General features: G+C 51.7%; 2 protein-coding genes across 5 annotated transcripts in view; one reads left to right on the top strand and one right to left on the bottom strand.

The window, feature by feature from the left end:
• Positions 1–3,903: 3,903 nt before the first annotated feature.
• PRR19 (proline rich 19) lies at positions 3,904–18,135 on the bottom strand. 3 transcript variants are annotated; one of them, XM_072113765.1, is made up of 5 exons: positions 18,045–18,135; positions 10,389–11,214; positions 7,027–7,056; positions 6,779–6,930; positions 3,904–5,082 (listed from the first exon to the last, which is right to left on the bottom strand). In XM_072113765.1, the coding sequence occupies exons 1-5, from the start codon at positions 18,084–18,086 to the stop codon at positions 3,982–3,984; spliced, it is 2,151 nt and encodes a 716-aa protein (XP_071969866.1). In that variant the 5' UTR covers positions 18,087–18,135; the 3' UTR covers positions 3,904–3,981. The 3 variants fall into 3 exon arrangements, with proteins under 3 accessions (XP_071969866.1, XP_071969868.1, XP_071969867.1); XM_072113767.1 differs by lacking the exon at positions 18,045–18,135 and adding an exon at positions 17,877–18,033; XM_072113766.1 differs by lacking the exon at positions 7,027–7,056.
• The window catches only part of PAFAH1B3 (platelet activating factor acetylhydrolase 1b catalytic subunit 3), a 19,578-nt gene continuing 13,617 nt past the window's right edge, over positions 18,094–24,054 (top strand). For both annotated transcript variants that reach the window (XM_072113770.1, XM_072113769.1), the window contains exon 1: positions 18,094–18,233. The gene's annotated coding sequence lies outside the window, so the exon portion shown is untranslated. The remainder of the gene's footprint in view (positions 18,234–24,054) is intronic.

Raw genomic sequence — 24,054 nt, 5'->3', positions numbered from 1 at the left:
ATGGGGGGTGTAGTCACAGAGGGGTCAGAGCGCCCATGCTGACCCCTGACCACTGCTGGCTATGATAGAAAGGTGTCAGGACACACAGGACATGGCAGCTCGCTGTGTATGGGGGGTGTAGTCACAGAGGGGTCAGAGCGCCCATGCTGACCCCTGACCACTGCTGGCTATGATAGAAAGGTGTCAGGACACAGGACATGGCAGCTCGCTGTGTATGGGGGGTGCAGTCACAGAGGGGTCAGAGCACCCATGCTGACCCCTGACCACTGCTGGCTATGATAGAAAGGTGTCAGGACACACAGGACATGGCAGCTCGCTGTGTATGGGGGGTGTAGTCACAGAGAGGTCAGAGCGCCCATGCTGACCCCTGACCACTGCTGGCTATAATAGAAAGGTGTCAGGACACACAGGACATGGGACAGGACTGCGCATTTAGTGTTGACGTTTAGTTACAGAGTAGCTGAGCTGTAATAACAGATCCATTCCTCATCACGGGGCATTTATTAATGTGTTGGATGTGGTTATTATACGGCAGGTATCTGTGTGGTGACCGCTGGTATGATCACTATCACAGCTTTGTTGTGTCCTGCAGAGATCACACGCAGGAGGCTCCGTTATCACTTTCACAGGTTGTGGATTCAGCCGCTATAACCCACCATGGATCAGCAGGAGAACCTCTGCTGACAACCTTGATGATCTCACGGGTTACGTCCTGACACCTGTATGTCTAGAGCGTTTCTTTGGGAGATGGGAAGAGATTGTTTTAGTGATTTCTATTTGCTTCGCTCTTCATGATGAAGTCCACGGTTTACACAGAAGGCATCAATCAGAGGGTATAGAATGGGTGTGACACGGGGACCGGCCTCATGGTCACGGAAAACCAAACCTTAGCTTAGGGCACAAAAACATAAAATGGAAATAATGAAGTATTTTGCTCTTCCATGCTGTTGGTTGCTCTTTGGTCGATGTTTGGATGGAGGTTACGCGTGTAGACAACGTTGCAGTTGCGTTTCTGAAACACATGGACAGTGAGCGGTTCTGCGGTAGTAATTAGGGCGTGTTCTGCCTTAGTGGCCACATTTTGCTACAATTATTCCACCAACAAATTCCACCAGTTTGTAACCAGTGGCGGACGTGTCCCGCGTTATCCTCTTCCCCAGCAGAATCCTTCAAGTCACCCGAGGACAGATCAGCGGGAATCATCATCTTTATGTTTTTGTGATTTTCCGGCCTCAGATAATTAGTTTCGTTTTTTCATCTGTAGCTCAGCAACTTTTCATGACACTTCATTTATATTACCAGGGACGGTCGGTTTCCCATCGTTGCGCGGGATGTGGCAGATCTCTGCAGTTTTCTCTGCGTCCCGCAGCTTTGTCTTGTTTCCCGAGCAACAAACAAACAAACAAGCGGAGAAAGGAGAAGCGCTGGTTCTCTGATGTTTATAGACTTCTTATCCTAATGATGCAGCAGTGGGGGAGAGGAGGTGGTGGAGACTCATGGGAGAGGAAGGTCCTCCATGTCCGCGACCAGAAGTTATTTTGTTACAGGCCTCAGGAAGCGACGGAAACCTGTAGCAAAGCTGAACAAGTAACTACAAGAATATATAGTAACTTTGTAATGATCGGTCAAAGCTTGGCATTGTTCTGCCGATGGGGTACCAAAACTGCACTACAGGTACCCCAAACCTGCGGCATCACAAAGTACATCAAATGAGGGTGAAACTGAGAGCAGCCAGATACTAAGCAACAAATCCACTCCCGGCTTAGAGGAATCTCCTAGATGTTGCAGCTCAACAAATCCGATCAATATCCAAGGCTCAGAAATCTGCAATTTCCCGGGAATCAAGGCCATCAGCAATACAGTGCGGTGCGCGGTGCGGCCATGACGCTCATGATAGATGACGAAGCTTCTGATATTACATTAGTAAAATCAATTCCTCTTTCGTGAGATGAATAGACTTTGTGCAGACACCACCGCCGAGGCGCAGCGCCCCATCATCGGGTAACAGATGTGAGCACAGTGAGGAGATATACAGGATGATATACAGAATTATTGTATTCATGGCCCATGTCTACTAAGCTGGATACATACATTGCTGGTGCCTGACTGCAGGCTCACACTAACATGTATTATCTATATTCACCCCTCGGGGTACAGAACGGTCTCTGAACCACTTCTCGCTCTTTGGTTACATAACGTTTGGCTTTATCTGATCTCTTCTGTATTGAGCCTGAGTCATCTATTGGTAATTCTTCTCTTTTCTCACCTGTGTCTTGCAGGGATAGTCTGAGGCCGGAGACGCATCCTGAACGCCACGTGTCACCGGCCTGGCGAGCCAAATGATAGCATTAGACTTGTGCCGGATTTCTTGTGGGGCTTTATGCTGCCCATGTCTTTGAGAATGAGAATCCTTAAAGCAGCTATTCCAGACAGGAGACTGTTTATATCGTAGCTCCAGTACAGTACATCTGAAAATTGGGGATAAAGCCCCAGGAATGTCGGAGTCTGAGGTTGGATGAAATGTTGCAGTTTTCTGCTACAATAAAACATGGACGATCCAGGCTCTTAGTTTCAGAGCCAACGTCATCCAGGTCAGATACGACACCAAGGTCCAGACATTGCAAGGCTATGTTCCACTGACTAGACCGGACCTTCAGTCTTATGCAGTCTTAATCTCAGCGCGGTGTGCGATACCTTTGTTACCTGTTGCAGAATATGAGTGTCAGGACTCTCTGAATGAGTTCTGGTTGCAGATTTCTGAGCCTGTGCGCCACACCCACTGGTGACCTGCGGAGAGCTGTGGTTGCAGTTTCTGTTCCCTAGAAAGCTAAATGGTTAATTCTGGGGCTCAGTGCTGTCTCGGCTAAGGGTTGAGTGATGTAGAGGTTTACCCTGTCAGCTGCTGGATCCAGGGCCTGGATAAATAGCAAACGCCCAGTTTACTCAGGGCTGGTTAAACTTTCTCTTCTGACATGCAGTACTTCTGTCTGGACCTGAAACCCTGAGCCTGTACCCTGAACCCCAGTCTGAACTGGAACCTGTATCAGACTGTATCCAGCTTGAGCCGGAGCCTTGAACCTCTGTCCTATAAGGAGCACTGAATCCTGTCTGATCTGGAACACAGAACTTGTACGATCTGGAAACCCGAACTTCAACCTAATCCAGAATCTTTTATCCTGCCCGATTGGGGAACATGTATCCAACCTGATCTGGAAACCTGAACTTCAACCTGATCCGAAACCCCAAACCTTGTATCCTGCCAAATCCTGAACTCTTCGCTGTACCGCAACACCGAACCTGAATTTGAGCCTGGTCCTTAAGACTCTTGTGCTTAATTATCTTCCCTGACATTGAGCCTTTTCCTAGGACGATAACTTTATGCCAATATTTAGCACTTGGTTCATTAAGGCTCATAATTAATCTTGTGCATGGATGGACATTAGGGTCAGTTCTTTGGTGGGACTTTCAGTCCGCTTTGCTTTGTAAACTTGCCTCTTCTTGCTGTGAGTTGTAGTTCTACCTGGAGAGCCACAGTTCGGTGACCACTGTAGATTTATGCCGTAAGGAACAGGCCCATAAGTGTAAGATATAGGCTCTGTATAGATCGGTGATGGACTAGTGGATACAGATCCAACCCCCACAGGGCGGCCGGGATGAGCTCACACCATGGCGGACACATGGTAGAAGAGATTCAGTGATGATAACTGAGGCTATTCCTTACTCCCTGGATGCATCATCTGCAATTGACGATAAACTAAAGTACAGCCCTTAATGCCAATAAGTTGCATTGAAAGCTAAGAGGCTACAAGAAGAGGCAATGGTGATAGAGATGAAAGAAACATCACAGAGAAGAGAAGGCAGAGCGAAGGAAACCACGGAATACATGAAAATATGAAATGTTTATTATAGTTCTACAAAGGGGAGATGATCACAGCAGCTACGATGGGGGACACAGCGCAAGGGCATCCTCGGGGGTTGCTACTATAGGTACAGCTTCATTCTGGGGTACACCCAGGTGCCAGGGCTCCGGTTGCTTCTCACCTCTTTCTTTGTAGAGTTCCCCCGTGGGAAGGGAATGAATGTGAATCCCTTCCGTGTGAATTGTGGGGAGATCCTTGGGTCTCCATGTGACCTCCTGTGTGGCCAGTCTTCACTGTGGAGCCATTCACTGGCAACATTACTCCCTGGGTGCCCTCTGTGACTGGGATTATTCCCTGGGTGCCGACTGGGATTATTCTCTGGGTGCCCTCTGGTACTGGGCATATTCCACAGGTGCCCTCTGGGACTATTCCCTGAGTGCCCTCTGGGACAGGGATCCTCTCTCGATGGTGAATTACACAAGTAATGACGTCCAGACTCGTGTAAACACCTTCGTTTTGGCGCGGCTCCATCATGTTGTCCCAGTCCTGCTCCCTGCCAGGAGGACACAAATCTTTCTGTCTCCCTTCCCTGTTCCCCAAATACATCTAATGAGTATAAACCTGAGGGGCCACGAGCTCCAGTGACCGGCGTCTGCAGGGAATATCTGTGTTGACCCCCTAAATTGCTTTCAGAATACGTCCTATGAGGGCCTTGTGTCCTGTGGGGAAGCCTGGCGGCTTTAGGATAAATCTCCAGGGTCTTGGCAGGAGACGACCTCTGACCTCTTGTACTCCAGAAGACATCGGATGTTCTGCTGTTATCTGAAGAGCTCTGCTCCATTCTTATACCCGACAGGTACGGCTCCTCGGAGAGGTCTCCCATGGGTGTCCTAAGTCCACAGTCCGGCTTTGTTACCCGTGAAGAGCGGATGTGTCTGATATAACGTGATGGAACGTTGTAGGAGGAATCTGCTGGTAGATCGTTTGGCAATCTCCATCTGACCTCAGGGCTAGAGTCATCCATAGGGATACTAGACATCCGTCCGGTTCTCCTCACCCTACAGGAGCCGGATATTCTCCTGCCTTGTCTCAGACTAGGACGATGACCTGATGAATGGACACTTACTACACTGCGAGGGCTGAGAGATGAGGGCACAGCACCGGGTCCATAATGGAGGGGCTGCTGCCCAATCTCCATGTGTCTCAGGTGATCTGGGTTCATCTGTAGACGAAAAATGACAGAAGGTCACAAACATACAGCAAAACTACACAAACTGTTCAATATGACTGTGGGTGGAGGATCTCCTAAGATCCAGGATCCACCCACTGTCCGGGGCAATGGAGATGTGCAATGGCTATGACAGTGGTGGAGGAGATGAGGCCGGATAACCACAACTCTCCTGCTGTAACCCACATGGTGGGGACACACTACAAGGCCACGCTTCCAGTAAGCTACATGCACACAGCAAATATTTTATACGGCCTGAAAATACTGGATCTGTTCCCAGTATTTGTCCTCCGTGTGTGTCCGGTTTTCTTCAGTTTCTCCCTCGTAAGGGCGTAAATACGGACCGCGTGTCCAACGTACTTACAGACCGTATAAAACAGGCAGAGCTGCTTCCCATTTTGGTATTGGGAATGTCTCTTGAAGATCTTCTTCCCATTTTATCATACTGTGACTCTTGGTGAACACCGTTCTTTTCCCTGTTTTATTATAAAAGAAAGAGATTCCTTTTTTTTCTGGATTTTGTTTATCTAGAAATTCTAGTAGGTTAGGATCGAATTTAGGTGTCACCTGGTTAAGTGAATTATATAGGTTTTTGATCTTTGTTATTTGTTGGGCTTCGTTGTTTGTGAGGCCTTTAGCCGATGTTAAGTATCTGGCATCTATTTGACCCTTAGGGTTGAGAATATCATTAATCTCTTCTAATCCTTTCTCTCTCCACGTATCTAACTACCTGCGCCTATGAAGGAATATTAGCGCATCAAAACACCACCTTCAACAAATTTACAACTAAATGGAACCTCTGGACAAGCAGCAAATACCACAAACCGTAACCTGACTGTCTACAGAACACACAGTATAGACAATTAATAAACCACAGCTCGCCAATATTTCTTTGTTTCCTACCCATCCCCCTCCCCCCCCCCCAACAACCATTTTAACCACCCTGGTTAGGAGTTCGTTAACACTCCAAAATGTTAATAGGATTATAAGAAACTTGCAGATGACGCTAAAGACACGTATCTAATAACAATAATACTCAATTATGATGTTATCCTTAACAGCCAGTGAATGTAAAGATATATATGAAAATGTCAGAAAAATGCTATATGTATATTGTACTCTTGTACTTGTTTGAAAAAATGAATAAAAAACATTTAAAAAAAAAATATAAAACAGGCAGAGCTGGCAATGATGTCCTTGGCTCGTTCCAGTCACCTAATTATTTTTGATTACCAGGCAAATGTTCCGGAAGTACAGACGGCATGCGGAAGGCATCAGTATTATTCACAGCTCCGTAGACTTCTATGGGAAGACACAGGCCCGCAAAAACGGACCCGAATCGGACCTGCTCTATCATAGCGGACGTGACAAACATGATACGGAACTGTGAAAACCACCCGTCAGTGAGCGCGACTTCAGTGAATCGTGCTGTATAAAATACGGACGTGTACATGTGCATGTAACCTTAGGGCTTATTCACATGACCGTAATAGAGGGCTGTGATCCAGATGCAGAATTTGTCACCCCTTGAGGTCCATGTTACCCGGTGTCTCACGGCACCATGACTGGGTCATCGGCTTTCTATGGAGAGGGGTGAGGAGCACTCACTTCTCCTCCTCCCGGCTGGGTGCTGCGCCATGGCCGTCCTAATGTGGCCTTAGACAGGGACATGGCATGTGACGGGACTCACCATCTTTATAATCGTGTGCGCCGGACTGTCCCTGGGAAATGGCCGGAACCTCTGCGGGGAAACCGGTATGGGCTGCGCTGCATTCTGGGTATCCGGGGCGGATCTCTCGGTGTCGGTTCCTACACACTGATCATTGCACATTGGATCATCACCTACAAAACAAGAAGAGGAGAAGATCTCTGGACTACAGCGACTCACAGCACCGGGATCCTGGAGACGTAGCGATGAGCGTCCAGCAGCCCCCGTACTCGTTCTGTATCCCGCGTCCTTGGCCGCCTCTGCCGTGAGATTTGTGAGATCCATCAGTGTCGAAGAACATTTTATGCGATCATCCTCTAAGCGCCAGGGGCTGGAAGCGGCGCCGGAGGGCGACCTACATAGCAGGAGGCGTGGGATTAGGCCGAGCATCGCCCGTCCCGCTGGATCTTCACTCTCACATTAATATTAAGGCATCGCTGACGGGGGCGTCTTATGTAGATGAGGAGGATGAAGGGGACGTCTGACAGACGGTCACAGCCAAAATTCTACTTATCCAACATAAGAAAAGCAGCGATAACCTAGAAACATCTCATCGTTTCATGTACACAGCACCTCTGCACGGCTATGGAGTTTTTTTGCCTTTGGTCTTGTCCCACCAAAGACTCGACCACAAAATATGGGATTGGTGTGTGGCGCGGGGCACGTGTCGCTGGGGACACATTCAGCCAGACTATAGATAGTTATAGACGTGACACTGTCCGAGGACCCATGTACTGTACCGGCCCGGCCCATTCATCAATGTGACATGACAACCCCTGGTCCAGTTTCTTTTGTAACGTGGGGTTAATAACATTATGAACGTTACCTGAAGGATCGGCAGAAGATACTCCGAGGCTTCTCCGTGTGAGGATTCATTGCACACACTGACACCTAGTGAGCAATCACAGCAAATCCACACCGCGCCTCTAAGAGGAAATTATTTCTCATAAAAATTTAACCCACGCTGTGATTTCACTTCACTGTAGGGTATAAGAGGACGGACGCTGTGCACATGGCAAGGGATAATACAGGTCACCTCTACATGGGAAAATTTGTAAAACCCGCACCAAGCGGCTGCCGCCAAGGCCACAAACATGAGGTAGAGGAACGTGTTCAGTCAGATGAAATCTGGAATACAGCACAGGACACAGGACAGCGACGGACTACAACATCCAGAAAGATGATCAAAATCAGGGTTACTTTATATTAGTAGCAGCAGGACTGTGATGCATGGATTTTTATTCCAGAATTGTAGGGGGCTGGGTCCTCACACTGCTGTGCTCTCTGTCAACCATTTTTTACGCAAAGTAGAGGTAAAGAGCTGTCCCCAAGCAGCAGCAATGAACAAGCCATATACTGTTCAAAGGGAAACATAAAGAGACTGTAGACATGTGGTCACAACCTTGCTGCAGCACCCGGTCTGGTGACACAGTGGGTGCACATGCATCCAGTCCCCCCCGGTCTGGTGACACAGTGGGTGCACATGCATCCAGTCCCCCCCGGTCTGGTGACACAGTGGGTGCACATGCATCCAGTCCCCCCCGGTCTGGTGACACAGAGGGTGCACATGCATCCAGTCCCCCCCCGGTCTAGTGACACAGTGGGTGCACATGCATCCAGTCCCCCCAGTCTGGTGACACAGTGGGTGCACATGCATCCAGTCCCCCCCAGTCTGGTGACACAGTGGGTGCACGTGCATCCAGTCCCCCCCGGTCTGGTGACACAGTGAGTGCCCGTGCATCCAGTCCCCCCCGGTCTGGTGACACAGTGGGTGCACATGCATCCAGTCCCCCCCGGTCTGGTGACACAGTGGGTGCACATGCATCCAGTCCCCCCGGTCTGGTGACACAGTGGGTGCACATGCATCCAGTCCCCCCGGTCTGGTGACACAGTGGGTGCACATGCATCCAGTCCCCCCCCGGTCTGGTGACACAGTGGGTGCACATGCATCCAGTCCCCCCCCCGGTCTGGTGACACAGTGGGTGCACATGCATCCAGTCCCCCTCGGTATGGTGACACAGTGGGTGCACATGCATCCAGTCCCCCCCGGTCTGGTGACACAGTGGGTGCACATGCATCCAGTCCCCCCCCCGGTCTGGTGACACAGTGGGTGCACATGCATCCAGCCCCCCCCCCGGTCTGGTGACACAGTGGGTGCACATGCATCCAGCCCCCCCCCCCCGGTCTGGTGACACAGTGGGTGCACATGCATCCAGTCCCCCCCCCGGTCTGGTGACACAGTGGGTGCACATGCATCCAGTCCCCCCCGGTCTGGTGACACAGTGGGTGCACATGCATCCAGTCCCCCCCCGGTCTGGTGACACAGTGGGTGCACGTGCATCCAGTCCCCCCCGGTCTGGTGACACAGTGGGTGCACATGCATCCAGTCCTCCCCCGGTCTGGTGACACAGTGGGTGCACATGCATCCAGTCCCCCCCCGGTCTGGTGACACAGTGGGTGCACGTGCATCCAGTCCCCCCCGGTCTGGTGACACAGTGGGTGCACATGCATCCAGTCCCCCCCCGGTCTGGTGACACAGTGGGTGCACATGCATCCAGTCCCCCCCCGGTCTGGTGACACAGTGGGTGCACATGCATCCAGTCCCCCCCCGGTCTGGTGACACAGTGGGTGCACATGCATCCAGTCCCCCCCCGGTCTGGTGACACAGTGGGTGCACATGCATCCAGCCCCCCCCCCCGGTCTGGTGACACAGTGGGTGCACATGCATCCAGCCCCCCCCCCCCGGTCTGGTGACACAGTGGGTGCACATGCATCCAGTCCCCCCCCGGTCTGGTGACACAGTGGGTGCACGTGCATCCAGTCCCCCCCGGTCTGGTGACACAGTGGGTGCACATGCATCCAGTCCTCCCCCGGTCTGGTGACACAGTGGGTGCACATGCATCCAGTCCCCCCCGGTCTGGTGACACAGTGGGTGCACATGCATCCAGTCCCCCCCGGTCTGGTGACACAGTGGGTGCACATGCATCCAGCCCCCCCCCCGGTCTGGTGACACAGTGGGTGCACATGCATCCAGTCCCCCCCCCCGGTCTGGTGACACAGTGGGTGCACATACATCCAGTCCCCCCCCGGTCTGGTGACACAGTGGGTGCCCGTGCATCCAGTCCCCCCGGTCTGGTGACACAGTGGGTGCACATGCATCCAGTCCCCCCCCGGTCTGGTGACACAGTGGGTGCACATGCATCCAGTCCCCCCCCCGGTCTGGTGACACAGTGGGTGCACATGCATCCAGTCCCCCCCGGTCTGGTGACACAGTGGGTGCACATGCATCCAGTCCCCCCCCGGTCTGGTGACACAGTGGGTGCACATGCATCCAGTCCCCCCCGGTCTGGTGACACAGTGGGTGCACATGCATCCAGTCCCCCCCCGGTCTGGTGACACAGTGGGTGCACATGCATCCAGTCCCCCCCCGGTCTGGTGACACAGTGGGTGCACATGCATCCAGTCCCCCTCGGTATGGTGACACAGTGGGTGCACATGCATCCAGTCCCCCCCGGTCTGGTGACACAGTGGGTGCCCGTGCATCCAGTCCCCCCGGTCTGGTGACACAGTGGGTGGTGGACATTGGCATTACCTATCTGGAGGTGCTCTCCCCTTGCAGGCTCCTCAGGGATTATATCCCATATATTTCTCGCCTTGTCCAGCAGATCGCGCCGGGTCTCCTTCACCAGGTCACGGTCAGGGAATAGTGAGTGTGCACTCAGCAGGTTTATGACGCTCTCTGCTGTCTCCAGGATGGGCGCGAGCTGCTGAGGAGATGTTGTGGCTTCACCACCCGGCTCGGCACGGTCAGGGCTCTTCTCCTCCTCCGGCGGCTCTTGTCGGCTGCACTCGGCTGGTTCGGAGACATTAGGCAGTAAACCTGGGGAATCCTCAGGAGGGGAAGGTACATCTTGATTTTTGGATCCAGGTCTTGGATGGAGGTGGAGGTCCCTATGATCCTGTGGTGTCTTTCTGCATTGGGCAGTACCAGCCGGTGATGGACCCGCCTCCGCTGACGGCTCTAAGAGTCTCCCAATTTCAATAGACTTGATCTCTCGGTTGAAGATCCCCTGGTGACTGGTCAGACGCTTCTCTGTTATGAAGACTCTCAATGGGTTAAAGGCGCCTTTGGTTACAGACTGAGCCGCCATCTTGCTGGCCAGGCTGCTCCTCGGATGAACTCCTCGGGGGAGGGGCTTCTTCTTGAAGACTTCAGTATGTGACATGGATGTGGCATTGTTACGTTCTTTCTTTGTTCTCCGCCTCTGGATTCTTAGGGTTTTGTTAGGATCATGGATCGAGGTCAGGTCGTCCTTGGAGAGGAGGAGTCTGGAGAGTGACCTGGCAGGACCCGGGATAAGGTCCTGTCTGGGGGAGGCGATTGGGTCATTAGGACAAGGAGGGTCTTCAGACATGACCTGCAACACAGAGGATGGAAACCAGGATTAATGTGGCAACAAAACCAGATGCACATCATCCACATCACCTGCAGACGAGGCGAACACCTGGATGAGAGACCCCAAGGGACAAGTGGGAGGTCAAGGAGACCAACCTAATCCTAAATCCTTCAATACTTGTACTGACCTCATACATCCTGCTGATAGGCTCCTCACCTGTACTGACCTCATACACCCTGCTGATAGGCTCCTCACCTGTACTGACCTCATACATCCTGCTGATAGGCTCCTCACCTGTACTGCCCTCATACATCCTGCTGATAGGCTGCTCACCTGTACTGACCTCATACATCCTGCTGATAGGCTGCTCACCTGTACTGACCTCATACATCCTGCTGATAGGCTCCTCACCTGTACTGACCTCATACATCCTGCTGATAGGCTCCTCACCTGTACTGACCCCATACACCCTGCTGATAGGCTCCTCACCTGTACTGACCTCATACATCCTGCTGATAGGCTCCTCACCTGTACTGACCTCATACACCCTGCTGATAGGCTCCTCACCTGTACTGACCTCATACACCCTGCTGATAGGCTCCTCACCTGTACAGACCTCATACACCCTGCTGATAGGCTGCTCACCTGTACTGACCTCATACATCCTGCTGATAGGCTCCTCACCTGTACTGACCTCATACATCCTGCTGATAGGCTCCTCACCTGTACTGACCTCATACACCCTGCTGATAGGCTCCTCACCTGTACTGACCTCATACACCCTGCTGATAGGCTCCTCACCTGTACTGACCTCATACACCCTGCTGATAGGCTCCTCACCTGTACTGACCTCATACATCCTGCTGATAGGCTCCTCACCTGTACTGACCTCATACACCCTGCTGATAGGCTCCTCACCTGTACTGACCTCATACATCCTGCTGATAGGCTGCTCACCTGTACTGACCTCATACATCCTGCTGATAGGCTGCTCACCTGTACTGACCTCATACACCCTGCTGATAGGCTCCTCACCTGTACTGACCTCATACACCCTGCTGATAGGCTCCTCACCTGTACTGACCTCATACACCCTGCTGATAGGCTCCTCACCTGTACTGACCTCATACACCCTGCTGATAGGCTCCTCACCTGTACTGACCTCATACATCCTGCTGATAGGCTCCTCACCTGTACTGACCTCATACACCCCGCTGATAGGCTCCTCACCTGTACTGACCTCATACATCCTGCTGATAGGCTGCTCACCTGTACTGACCTCATACATCCTGCTGATAGGCTGCTCACCTGTACTGACCTCATACATCCTGCTGATAGGCTCCTCACCTGTACTGACCTCATACATCCTGCTGATAGGCTCCTCACCTGTACTGACCTCATACATCCTGCTGATAGGCTCCTCACCTGTACTGACCTCATACATCCTGCTGATAGGCTCCTCACCTGTACTGACCTCATACACCCCGCTGATAGGCTCCTCACCTGTACTGACCTCATACATCCTGCTGATAGGCTCCTCACCTGTACTGACCTCATACATCCTGCTGATAGGCTGCTCACCTGTACTGACCTCATACATCCTGCTGATAGGCTCCTCACCTGTACTGACCTCATACACTCTGCTGATAGGCCGCTCACCTGTACTGACCTCATACACCCTGCTGATAGGCTGCTCACCTGTACTGACCTCATACATCCTGCTGATAGGCTCCTCACCTGTACTGACCTCATACACCCTGCTGATAGGCTCCTCACCTGTACTGACCTCATACACCCTGCTGATAGGCTGCTCACCTGTACTGACCTCATACATCCTACTGATAGGCCCCTCACCTGTACTGACCTCATACATCCTGCTGATAGGCTCCTCACCTGTACTGACCTCATACACCCTGCTGATAGGCCGCTCACCTGTACTGACCTCATACACCCTGCTGATAGGCTCCTCACCTGTACTGAGCTCATACATCCTGCTGATAGGCTGCTCACCTGTACTGACCTCATACACCCTGCTGATAGGCTGCTCACCTGTACTGACCTCATACACCCTGCTGATAGGCCGCTCACCTGTACTGACCTCATACATCCTGCTGATAGGCTCCTCACCTGTACTGACCTCATACATCCTGCTGATAGGCTGCTCACCTGTACTGACCTCATACATCCTGCTGATAGGCTCCTCACCTGTACTGACCTCATACATCCTGCTGATAGGCTCCTCACCTGTACTGACCTCATACATCCTGTTGATAGGCTCCTCACCTGTACTGACCTCATACATCCTGCTGATAGGCTCCTCACCTGTACTGACCTCATACATCCTGCTGATAGGCTCCTCACCTGTACTGACCTCATACATCCTGCTGATAGGCTCCTCACCTGTACTGACCTCATACATCCTGCTGATAGGCTGCTCACCTGTACTGACCTCATACATCCTGCTGATAGGCTGCTCACCTGTACTGACCTCATACATCCTGATGATAGGCTCCTCACCTGTACTGACCTCATACATCCTGCTGATAGGCTCCTCACCTGTACTGACCTCATACACCCTGCTGATAGGCTCCTCACCTGTACTGACCTCATACACCCTGCTGATAGGCTGCTCACCTGTACTGACCTCATACACCCTGCTGATAGGCTCCTCACCTGTACTGACCTCATACATCCTGCTGATAGGCTCCTCACCTGTACTGACCTCATACACCCTGCTGATAGGCCCCTCACCTGTACTGACCTCATACACCCTGCTGATAGGCTCCTCACCTGTACTGACCTCATACACCCTGCTGATAGGCTCCTCACCTGTACTGACCTCATACACCCTGCTGATAGGCTCCTCACCTGTACTGACCTCATACATCCTGCTGATAGGCTGCTCACCTGTACTGACCTCATACATCCTGCTGATAGGCTCCTCACCTGTACTGACCTCATACACCCTGCTGATAGGCTCCTCACCTGTACTGACCTCATACACTCTGCTGATAGGCCGCTCACCTGTACTGACCTCATACATCCTGCTGATAGGCTCCTTACCTGTACTGACCTCATACATCCTGCTGATAGGCTCCTCATCTGTACTGACCTCATACATCCTGCTGATAGGCTCCTCACCTGTACTGACCTCATACACCCTGCTGATAGGCTCCTCACCTGTACTGACCTCATACACCCTGCTGATAGGCTGCTCACCTGTACTGACCTCATACATCCTGCTGATAGGCTCCTCACCTGTACTGACCTCATACATCCTGCTGATAGGCCGCTCACCTGTACTGACCTCATACATCCTGCTGATAGGCTCCTCACCTGTACTGACCTCATACATCCTGCTGATAGGCTCCTCACCTGTACTGACCTCATACACCCTGCTGATAGGCTGCTCACCTGTACTGACCTCATACATCCTGCAGATAGGCTCCTCACCTGTACTGACCTCATACATCCTGCTGATAGGCTCCTCACCTGTACTGACCTCATACATCCTGCTGATAGGCTGCTCACCTGTACTGACCTCATACACCCTGCTGATAGGCTCCTCACCTGTACTGACCTCATACATCCTGCTGATAGGCTCCTCACCTGTACTGACCTCATACATCCTGCTGATAGGCTCCTCACCTGTACTGACCTCATACACCCTGCTGATAGGCTCCTCACCTGTACTGACCTCATACACCCTGCTGATAGGCCCCTCACCTGTACTGACCTCATACACCCTGCTGATAGGCTCCTCACCTGTACTGACCTCATACACCCTGCTGATAGGCTCCTCACCTGTACTGACCTCATACACCCTGCTGATAGGCTCCTCACCTGTACTGACCTCATACACCCTGCTGATAGGCTCCTCACCTGTACTGACCTCATACACCCTGCTGATAGGCTGCTCACCTGTACTGACCTCATACATCCTGCTGATAGGCTCCTCACCTGTACTGACCTCATACACCCTGCTGATAGGCTCCTCACCTGTACTGACTTCATACACCCTGCTGATAGGCTGCTCACCTGTACTGACCTCATACACCCTGCTGATAGGCTCCTCACCTGTACTGACCTCATACACCCTGCTGATAGGCTGCTCACCTGTACTGACCTCATACATCCTGCTGATAGGCTCCTCACCTGTACTGACCTCATACATCCTGCTGATAGGCTCCTCACCTGTACTGACCTCATACACCCTGCTGATAGGCTCCTCACCTGTACTGACCTCATACATCCTGCTGATAGGCTCCTCACCTGTACTGACCTCATACATCCTGCTGATAGGCTCCTCACCTGTACTGACCTCATACATCCTGCTGATAGGCTCCTCACCTGTACTGACCTCATACATCCTGCTGATAGGCTCCTCACCTGTACTGACCTCATACATCCTGCTGATAGGCTCCTCACCTGTACTGACCTCATACACCCTGCTGATAGGCTCCTCACCTGTACTGACCTCATACACCCTGCTGATAGGCTCCTCACCTGTACTGACCTCATACATCCTACTGATAGGCCCCTCACCTGTACTGACCTCATACATCCTGCTGATAGGCCGCTCACCTGTACTGACCTCATACACCCTGCTGATAGGCTCCTCACCTGTACTGACCTCATACATCCTGCTGATAGGCTCCTCACCTGTACTGACCTCATACACCCTGCTGATAGGCCGCTCACCTGTACTGACCTCATACATCCTGCTGATAGGCTGCTCACCTGTACTGACCTCATACATCCTGCTGATAGGCCGCTCACCTGTACTGACCTCATACACCCTGCTGATAGGCTCCTCACCTGTACTGAGCTCATACATCCTGCTGATAGGCTCCTCACCTGTACTGACCTCATACACCCTGCTGATAGGCTCCTCACCTGTACTGACCTCATACATCCTGCTGATAGGCTGCTCACCAGTACCGACCTCATACATCCTGCTGATAGGCTCCTCACCTGTACTGACCTCATACACCCTGCTGATAGGCTCCTCACCTGTACTGACCTCATACACCCTGCTGATAGGCTGCTCACCTGTACTGACCTCATACATCCTGCTGATAGGCTCCTCACCTGTACTGACCTCATACATCCTGCTGATAGGCCGCTCACCTGTACTGACCTCATACATCCTGCTGATAGGCTCCTCACCTGTACTGACCTCATACATCCTGCTGATAGGCTCCTCACCTGTACTGACCTCATACACCCTGCTGATAGGCTGCTCACCTGTACTGACCTCATACATCCTGCAGATAGGCTCCTCACCTGTACTGACCTCATACATCCTGCTGATAGGCTCCTCACCTGTACTGACCTCATACATCCTGCTGATAGGCTGCTCACCTGTACTGACCTCATACACCCTGCTGATAGGCTCCTCACCTGTACTGACCTCATACATCCTGCTGATAGGCTCCTCACCTGTACTGACCTCATACATCCTGCTGATAGGCTCCTCACCTGTACTGACCTCATACACCCTGCTGATAGGCTCCTCACCTGTACTGACCTCATACACCCTGCTGATAGGCCCCTCACCTGTACTGACCTCATACACCCTGCTGATAGGCTCCTCACCTGTACTGACCTCATACACCCTGCTGATAGGCTCCTCACCTGTACTGACCTCATACACCCTGCTGATAGGCTCCTCACCTGTACTGACCTCATACACCCTGCTGATAGGCTCCTCACCTGTACTGACCTCATACACCCTGCTGATAGGCTCCTCACCTGTACTGACCTCATACACCCTGCTGATAGGCTCCTCACCTGTACTGACCTCATACACCCTGCTGATAGGCTCCTCACCTGTACTGACCTCATACACCCTGCTGATAGGCTCCTCACCTGTACTGACCTCATACACCCTGCTGATAGGCTGCTCACCTGTACTGACCTCATACATCCTGCTGATAGGCCGCTCACCTGTACTGACCTCATACACCCTGCTGATAGGCTCCTCACCTGTACTGAGCTCATACATCCTGCTGATAGGCTCCTCACCTGTACTGACCTCATACATCCTGCTGATAGGCCGCTCACCTGTACTGACCTCATACATCTGCTCACCTGTACTGACCTCATACATCCTGCTGATAGCTCCTCACCTGTACTGACCTCATACATCCTGCTGATAGGCTCCTCACCTGTACTGACCTCATACATCCTGCTGATAGGCTGCTCACCTGTACTGACCTCATACATCCTGCTGATAGGCCGCTCACCTGTACTGACCTCATACATCCTGCTGATAGGCTGCTCACCTGTACTGACCTCATACATCCTGCTGATAGGCTGCTCACCTGTACTGACTCATACATCCTGCTGATAGGCTCCTCACCTGTACTGACCTCATACATCCTGCTGATAGGCTCCTCACCTGTACTGACCTCATACATCCTGCTGATAGGCTCCTTACCTGTACTGACCTCATACATCCTGCTGATAGGCCGCTCACCTGTACTGACCTCATACATCCTGCTGATAGGCTGCTCACCTGTACCTGTACTGATACTCAGTGTATAATCTATACATAAACACAGCAGCCGCCACCAATGCGGTTTTTCCCCTTAGTCCTAGTTCACACAGTATCGCGCGTCTTAAAGATGACGCTTAAAGATGACGCAGAACACAACATGACGTGGGCCGGGCATTACTACCTCACAGGCCGCGTCTGTGTGACACCCGGGTCATGTCCCTCCCGGTAACGGACTCCGCAGACAATATGGCGGCCGCGGCACCTGGACGCGAGCATGACCCCCGCGCACAGAACTTGGTATCTCCCACATCCGTCACACTGCACCCCCAACAAATAGTGATGGTACAACCCGAATCTGAGGACCGGGAGGGGTGGGACTTCCTGGACGCATCCATTGAGTGTACAAGAGAGGGGCGTGAGCGGCTTGCTACAGGCTTGAGTCTCCCAGGAGTGGCGGTTGTAGCAGGGAGCCCCCCTGTCTGGTCGCGGGGTGGTTCGGCCCGGGAGGGAGGATCCTGTGGAGGAGAGGAAGAAGCAGGTGAGAGCCGTCACCCATAGCAACCGGGGCAACCGCGGCCTCTCAGTGCCCCCCCCTCCTCCTCCTCAGTGTCTCCCCCCCCCCTCCTCCTCCTCAGTGTCTCCCCCTCCTCCTCCTCAGTGTCTCCCCCCCCTCCTCCTCAGTGTCTGTCCCCCCTCCTCCTCAGTGTCTCCCCCCCTCCTCCTCCTCAGTGTCTCCCCCCCCCTCCTCCTCCTCCTCAGTGTCTCCCCCCCCCTCCTCCTCCTCCTCAGTGTCTCCCCCCCCTCCTCCTCAGTGTCTGTCCCCCCTCCTCCTCAGTGTCTCCCCCCTCCTCCTCAGTGCCCCCCCCTCCTCCTGCTCCTCCTCAGTGTCGACCCCCTCCTCCTCCTCAGTGTCTCCCCCCTCCTCCTCAGTGTCCCCCCCCCTCCTCCTGCTCCTCCTCAGTGTCTCCCCCCTCCTCCTCCTCAGTGTCTCCCCCCTCCTCCTCAGTGTCCCCCCCCCTCCTCCTGCTCCTCCTCAGTGTCTCCCCCCTCCTCCTCCTCAGTGTCTCCCCCCTCCTCCTCCTCCTCAGTGTCTCCCCCCTCCTCCTCCTCAGTGTCTCCCCCCCCCTCCTCCTCCTCCTCCTCAGTGTCTCCCCCCCCCTCCTCCTCCTCCTCAGTGTCTCCCCCCCCTCCTCCTCAGTGTCTGTCCCCCCTCCTCCTCAGTGTCTCCCCCCTCCTCCTCAGTGCCCCCCCCTCCTCCTGCTCCTCCTCAGTGTCGACCCCCTCCTCCTCCTCAGTGTCTCCCCCCTCCTCCTCAGTGTCCCCCCCCCTCCTCCTGCTCCTCCTCAGTGTCTCCCCCCTCCTCCTCCTCAGTGTCTCCCCCCCCCCTCCTCCTCCTCAGTGTCTCCCCCCCTCCTCCTCCTCCTCAGTGTCTCCCCCCTCCTCCTCCTCTTCAGTGTCTCTCTCTCCCCCTCCCTTCTCCTCCTCCTCCTCCTCTTCAGTCTCTCTCTCTCCCCCTCCCTTCTCCTCCTCCGTGTCTCTCTCCCCCCCTCCTCCTCCTCCTCAGTGTCTCCCCCCTCCTCCTCCTCCTCCTCAGTGTCTCTCTCCCCCTCCCTTCTCCTCCTCCGTGTCTCTCTCCCCCCTCCTCCTCCTCCTCCTCAGTGTCCCCCCCTCCTCCTCCTCCTCAGTGTCCCCCCTCCTCCTCCTCCTCAGTGTCCCCCCCTCCTCCTCCTCCTCAGTGTCCCCCCTCCTCCTCCTCCTCAGTGTCCCCCCCTCCTCCTCCTCCTCAGTGTCCCCCCCTCCTCCTCCTCCTCAGTGTCCCCCCCTCCTCCTCCTCCTCAGTGTCCCCCCCTCCTCCTCCTCCTCAGTATCCCCCCCTCCTCCTCCTCCTCCGTGTCTCTCTCTCCCCCTCCCTTCTCCTCCTCCGTGTCTCTCTCTCCCCCTCCCTTCTCCTCAGTGTCCCCCCCCCTCCTCCTCCTCCTCCTCAGTGTCCCCCCTCCTCCTCCTCCTCAGTGTCCCCCCTCCTCCTCCTCCTCAGTGTCCCCCCCCTCCTCCTCCTCCTCAGTGTGCCCCCCCTCCTCCTCCTCCTCAGTGTCCCCCCCTCCTCCTCCTCCTCCTCAGTGTCCCCCCCCTCCTCCTCCTCCTCCTCAGTGTCCCCCCCCCCTCCTCCTCCTCCTCCTCAGTGTCCCCCCCTCCTCCTCCTCCTCAGTGTCCCCCCCTCCTCCTCCTCCTCCTCCTCAGTGTCTCCCCCCCTTCTCCTCAGTGTCTCCCCCCCTTCTCCTCAGTGTCTCCCCCCCTTCTCCTCAGTGTCTCCCCCCCCTTCTCCTCAGTGTCTCCCCCCCTTCTCCTCAGTGTCTCCCCCCCTTCTCCTCAGTGTCTCCCCCCCTTCTCCTCAGTGTCTCCCCCCCTTCTCCTCAGTGTCTCCCCCCCCTTCTCCTCAGTGTCTCCCCCCCTTCTCCTCAGTGTCTCCCCCCTTCTCCTCAGTGTCTCCCCCCCTTCTCCTCAGTGTCTCCCCCCCTTCTCCTCAGTGTCTCCCCCCCTTCTCCTCAGTGTCTCCCCTCCTCAGTGTCTCCCCCCCTTCTCCTCAGTGTCTCCCCCCCTTCTCCTCAGTGTCTCCCCCCCTTCTCCTCAGTGTCTCCCCCCCTTCTCCTCAGTGTCTCCCCCCCTTCTCCTCAGTGTCTCCCCCCCTTCTCCTCAGTGTCTCCCCCCCTTCTCCTCAGTGTCTCCCCCCCTTCTCCTCAGTGTCTCCCCCCCTTCTCCTCAGTGTCTCCCCCCCTTCTCCTCAGTGTCTCCCCCCCTTCTCCTCAGTGTCTCCCCCCCTTCTCCTCAGTGTCTCCCCCCCTTCTCCTCAGTGTCTCCCCCCCTTCTCCTCAGTGTCTCCCCCCCTTCTCCTCAGTGTCTCCCCCCCTTCTCCTCAGTGTCTCCCCCCCTTCTCCTCAGTGTCTCCCCCCCTTCTCCTCAGTGTCTCCCCCCTTCTCCTCAGTGTCTCCCCCCCTTCTCCTCAGTGTCTCCCCCCTTCTCCTCAGTGTCTCCCCCCCTTCTCCTCAGTGTCTCCCCCCCTTCTCCTCAGTGTCTCCCCCCCTTCTCCTCAGTGTCTCCCCCCCTTCTCCTCAGTGTCTCCCCCCCTTCTCCTCAGTGTCTCCCCCCCTTCTCCTCAGTGTCTCCCCCCCTTCTCCTCAGTGTCTCCCCCCCTTCTCCTCAGTGTCTCCCCCCCTTCTCCTCAGTGTCTCCCCCCCTTCTCCTCAGTGTCTCCCCCCTTCTCCTCAGTGTCTCCCCCCCTTCTCCTCAGTGTCTCCCCCCCTTCTCCTCAGTGTCTCCCCCCCTCCTCCTCCTCAGTGTCTCCCCCCCCCTCCTCAGTGTCTCCCCCCCTTCTCCTCAGTGTCTCCCCCCCTTCTCCTCAGGGTCTCCCCCCCTTCTCCTCAGTGTCTCCCCCCCCTTCTCCTCAGTGTCTCCCCCCCTTCTCCTCAGTGTCTCCCCCCCTTCTCCTCAGTGTCTCCCCCCCTTCTCCTCAGTGTCTCCCCCCCTTCTCCTCAGTGTCTCCCCCCCTTCTCCTCAGTGTCTCCCCCCTTCTCCTCAGTGTCTCCCCCCCTTCTCCTCAGTGTCTCCCCCCCTTCTCCTCAGTGTCTCCCCCCCTTCTCCTCAGTGTCTCCCCCCCTTCTCCTCAGTGTCTCCCCCCCTTCTCCTCAGTGTTCTCCCCCCTTCCTCCTCTTCCTCCGTGTCTCTCTCTCCCCCCCCCTCCCTTCTCCTCCTCTGTGTCTCTCTCTCCCCCCTCCCTTCTCCTCCTCTGTGTCTCTCTCCCCCCCCTCCCTTCTCCTCCTCTGTGTCTCTCTCCCCCCCCTCCCTTCTCCTCCTCTGTGTCTCTCTCCCCCCCCTCCCTTCTCCTCCTCCGTGTCTCTCTCTCTCACCCCTCCCTCCTCCTCTCCTGATGTTCAGGGGGTCACAGACGCTTATTCACCACAATCCTAATTATTCTGCTAATGATCTTTATCTCTAAATGTCCTAAATTGTTGATGTCTGATACATCACACCCCATATATATATACACATCACACACCCATATATATATATACACATCACACACCCCATATATATATATACACATCACACACCCCATATATATATATACACATCATACACCCCATATATATATATATACACATACACACCCCATATATATATATATATACACATCACACACCCCATATATAATATATACACATCACACACAGCCATATATATATATACACATCACACACCCCATATATATATATATAACACATCATACACCCCATATATATATATACACATCACACACCCCATATATATATATACACACACACACCCCATATATATATATATACACATCACACACCCCCATATATTATATATATATACACATCACACACCCATATATATATATACACATCACACACCCCATATATATATATACACATCACACACCCCATATATATATATACACATCACACACCCCATATATATATATACACATCACACACCCCATATATATATATATACACATCATACACCCCATATATATATATACACATCATACACCCATATATATATATATACACATCACACACCCCATATATATATATATATACACATCACACACCCCATATAATATATATATACACATCATACACCCCATATATATATATACACATCACACACCCCATATATATATATATATACACATCACACACCCCATATATATATTACACACATCACACACCCCATATATATATATATATACACATCACACACCCCATATATATATATATATATACACATCACACACCCCATTATATATATATACACATCACACACCCCATATATATATATACACATCACACACCCCATATATATATATACACATCACACACCCCATATATATATATATATACACATCATACACCCCATATATATATAACACATCACACACCCCATATATATATATACACATCACACACCCCATATATATATATACACATCACACACCCCATATATATATATACACATCACACACCCCATATATATATATACACATCATACACCCCATATATATATATACACATCACACACCCCATATATATATATATATATACACATCACACCCCCATATATATATATATATACACATCACACAGCCCCATATATATATATACACATCACACACCCCATATATATATATATACACATCACACACCCCATATATATATATATATACACATCATACACCCCATATATATATATACACATCATACACCCCATATATATATATATATACACATCATACACCCATATATATATATATATATATATATATATATATATATATATATACACATCATACATCCCATATATATATATATACACATCATACATCCCATATATATATATATACACATCACACACCCATATATATATATATATACACATCACACACCCATATATATATATATATATACACATCATACACCCCATATATATATATATACACATCACACACCCCATATATATATATATACACATCACACACCCCATATATATATATACACATCACACGCCCCATATATATATATATACACATCACACCCCCATATATATATATATACACATCACACGCCCCATATATATATATATACACATCACACACCCCATATATATATATATATAACATAATATATATATATATACATCATACACCCCATATATATATATATATATATATACACATCATACACCCCATATATATATATCTACATCACACACCCCATATATATATATCTACATCACACACCCCATATATATATATCTACATCACACACCCCATATATATATATCTACATCACACACCCCATATATATATATATATATATACACATCACACACCCCATATATATATATATATATATATATATATATATATATATATATACACATCATACACCATATATATATATATATATATATATATATATATACACATCATACACCCCATATATATATATATATATATACACATCATACACCCCATATATATATATATATATATATATATACACATCACACACCCCATATATATATATACACATCACACACCCCATATATATATATATATCTACATCACACACCCCATATATATATATCTACATCACACACCCCATATATATATATCTACATCACACACCCCATATATATATATATATATATACACATCACACACCCCATATATATATATATATATATATATATATATATATATATATATACACATCATACACCATATATATATATATATATATATATATATATATACACATCATACACCCCATATA

Source organism: Engystomops pustulosus, chromosome 6, assembly GCF_040894005.1.
Source record: "Engystomops pustulosus chromosome 6, aEngPut4.maternal, whole genome shotgun sequence".
NCBI classification, from domain to species: Eukaryota; Metazoa; Chordata; class Amphibia; order Anura; family Leptodactylidae; genus Engystomops; species Engystomops pustulosus.
This window is presented reverse-complemented; position numbering and strand designations above follow the sequence as displayed.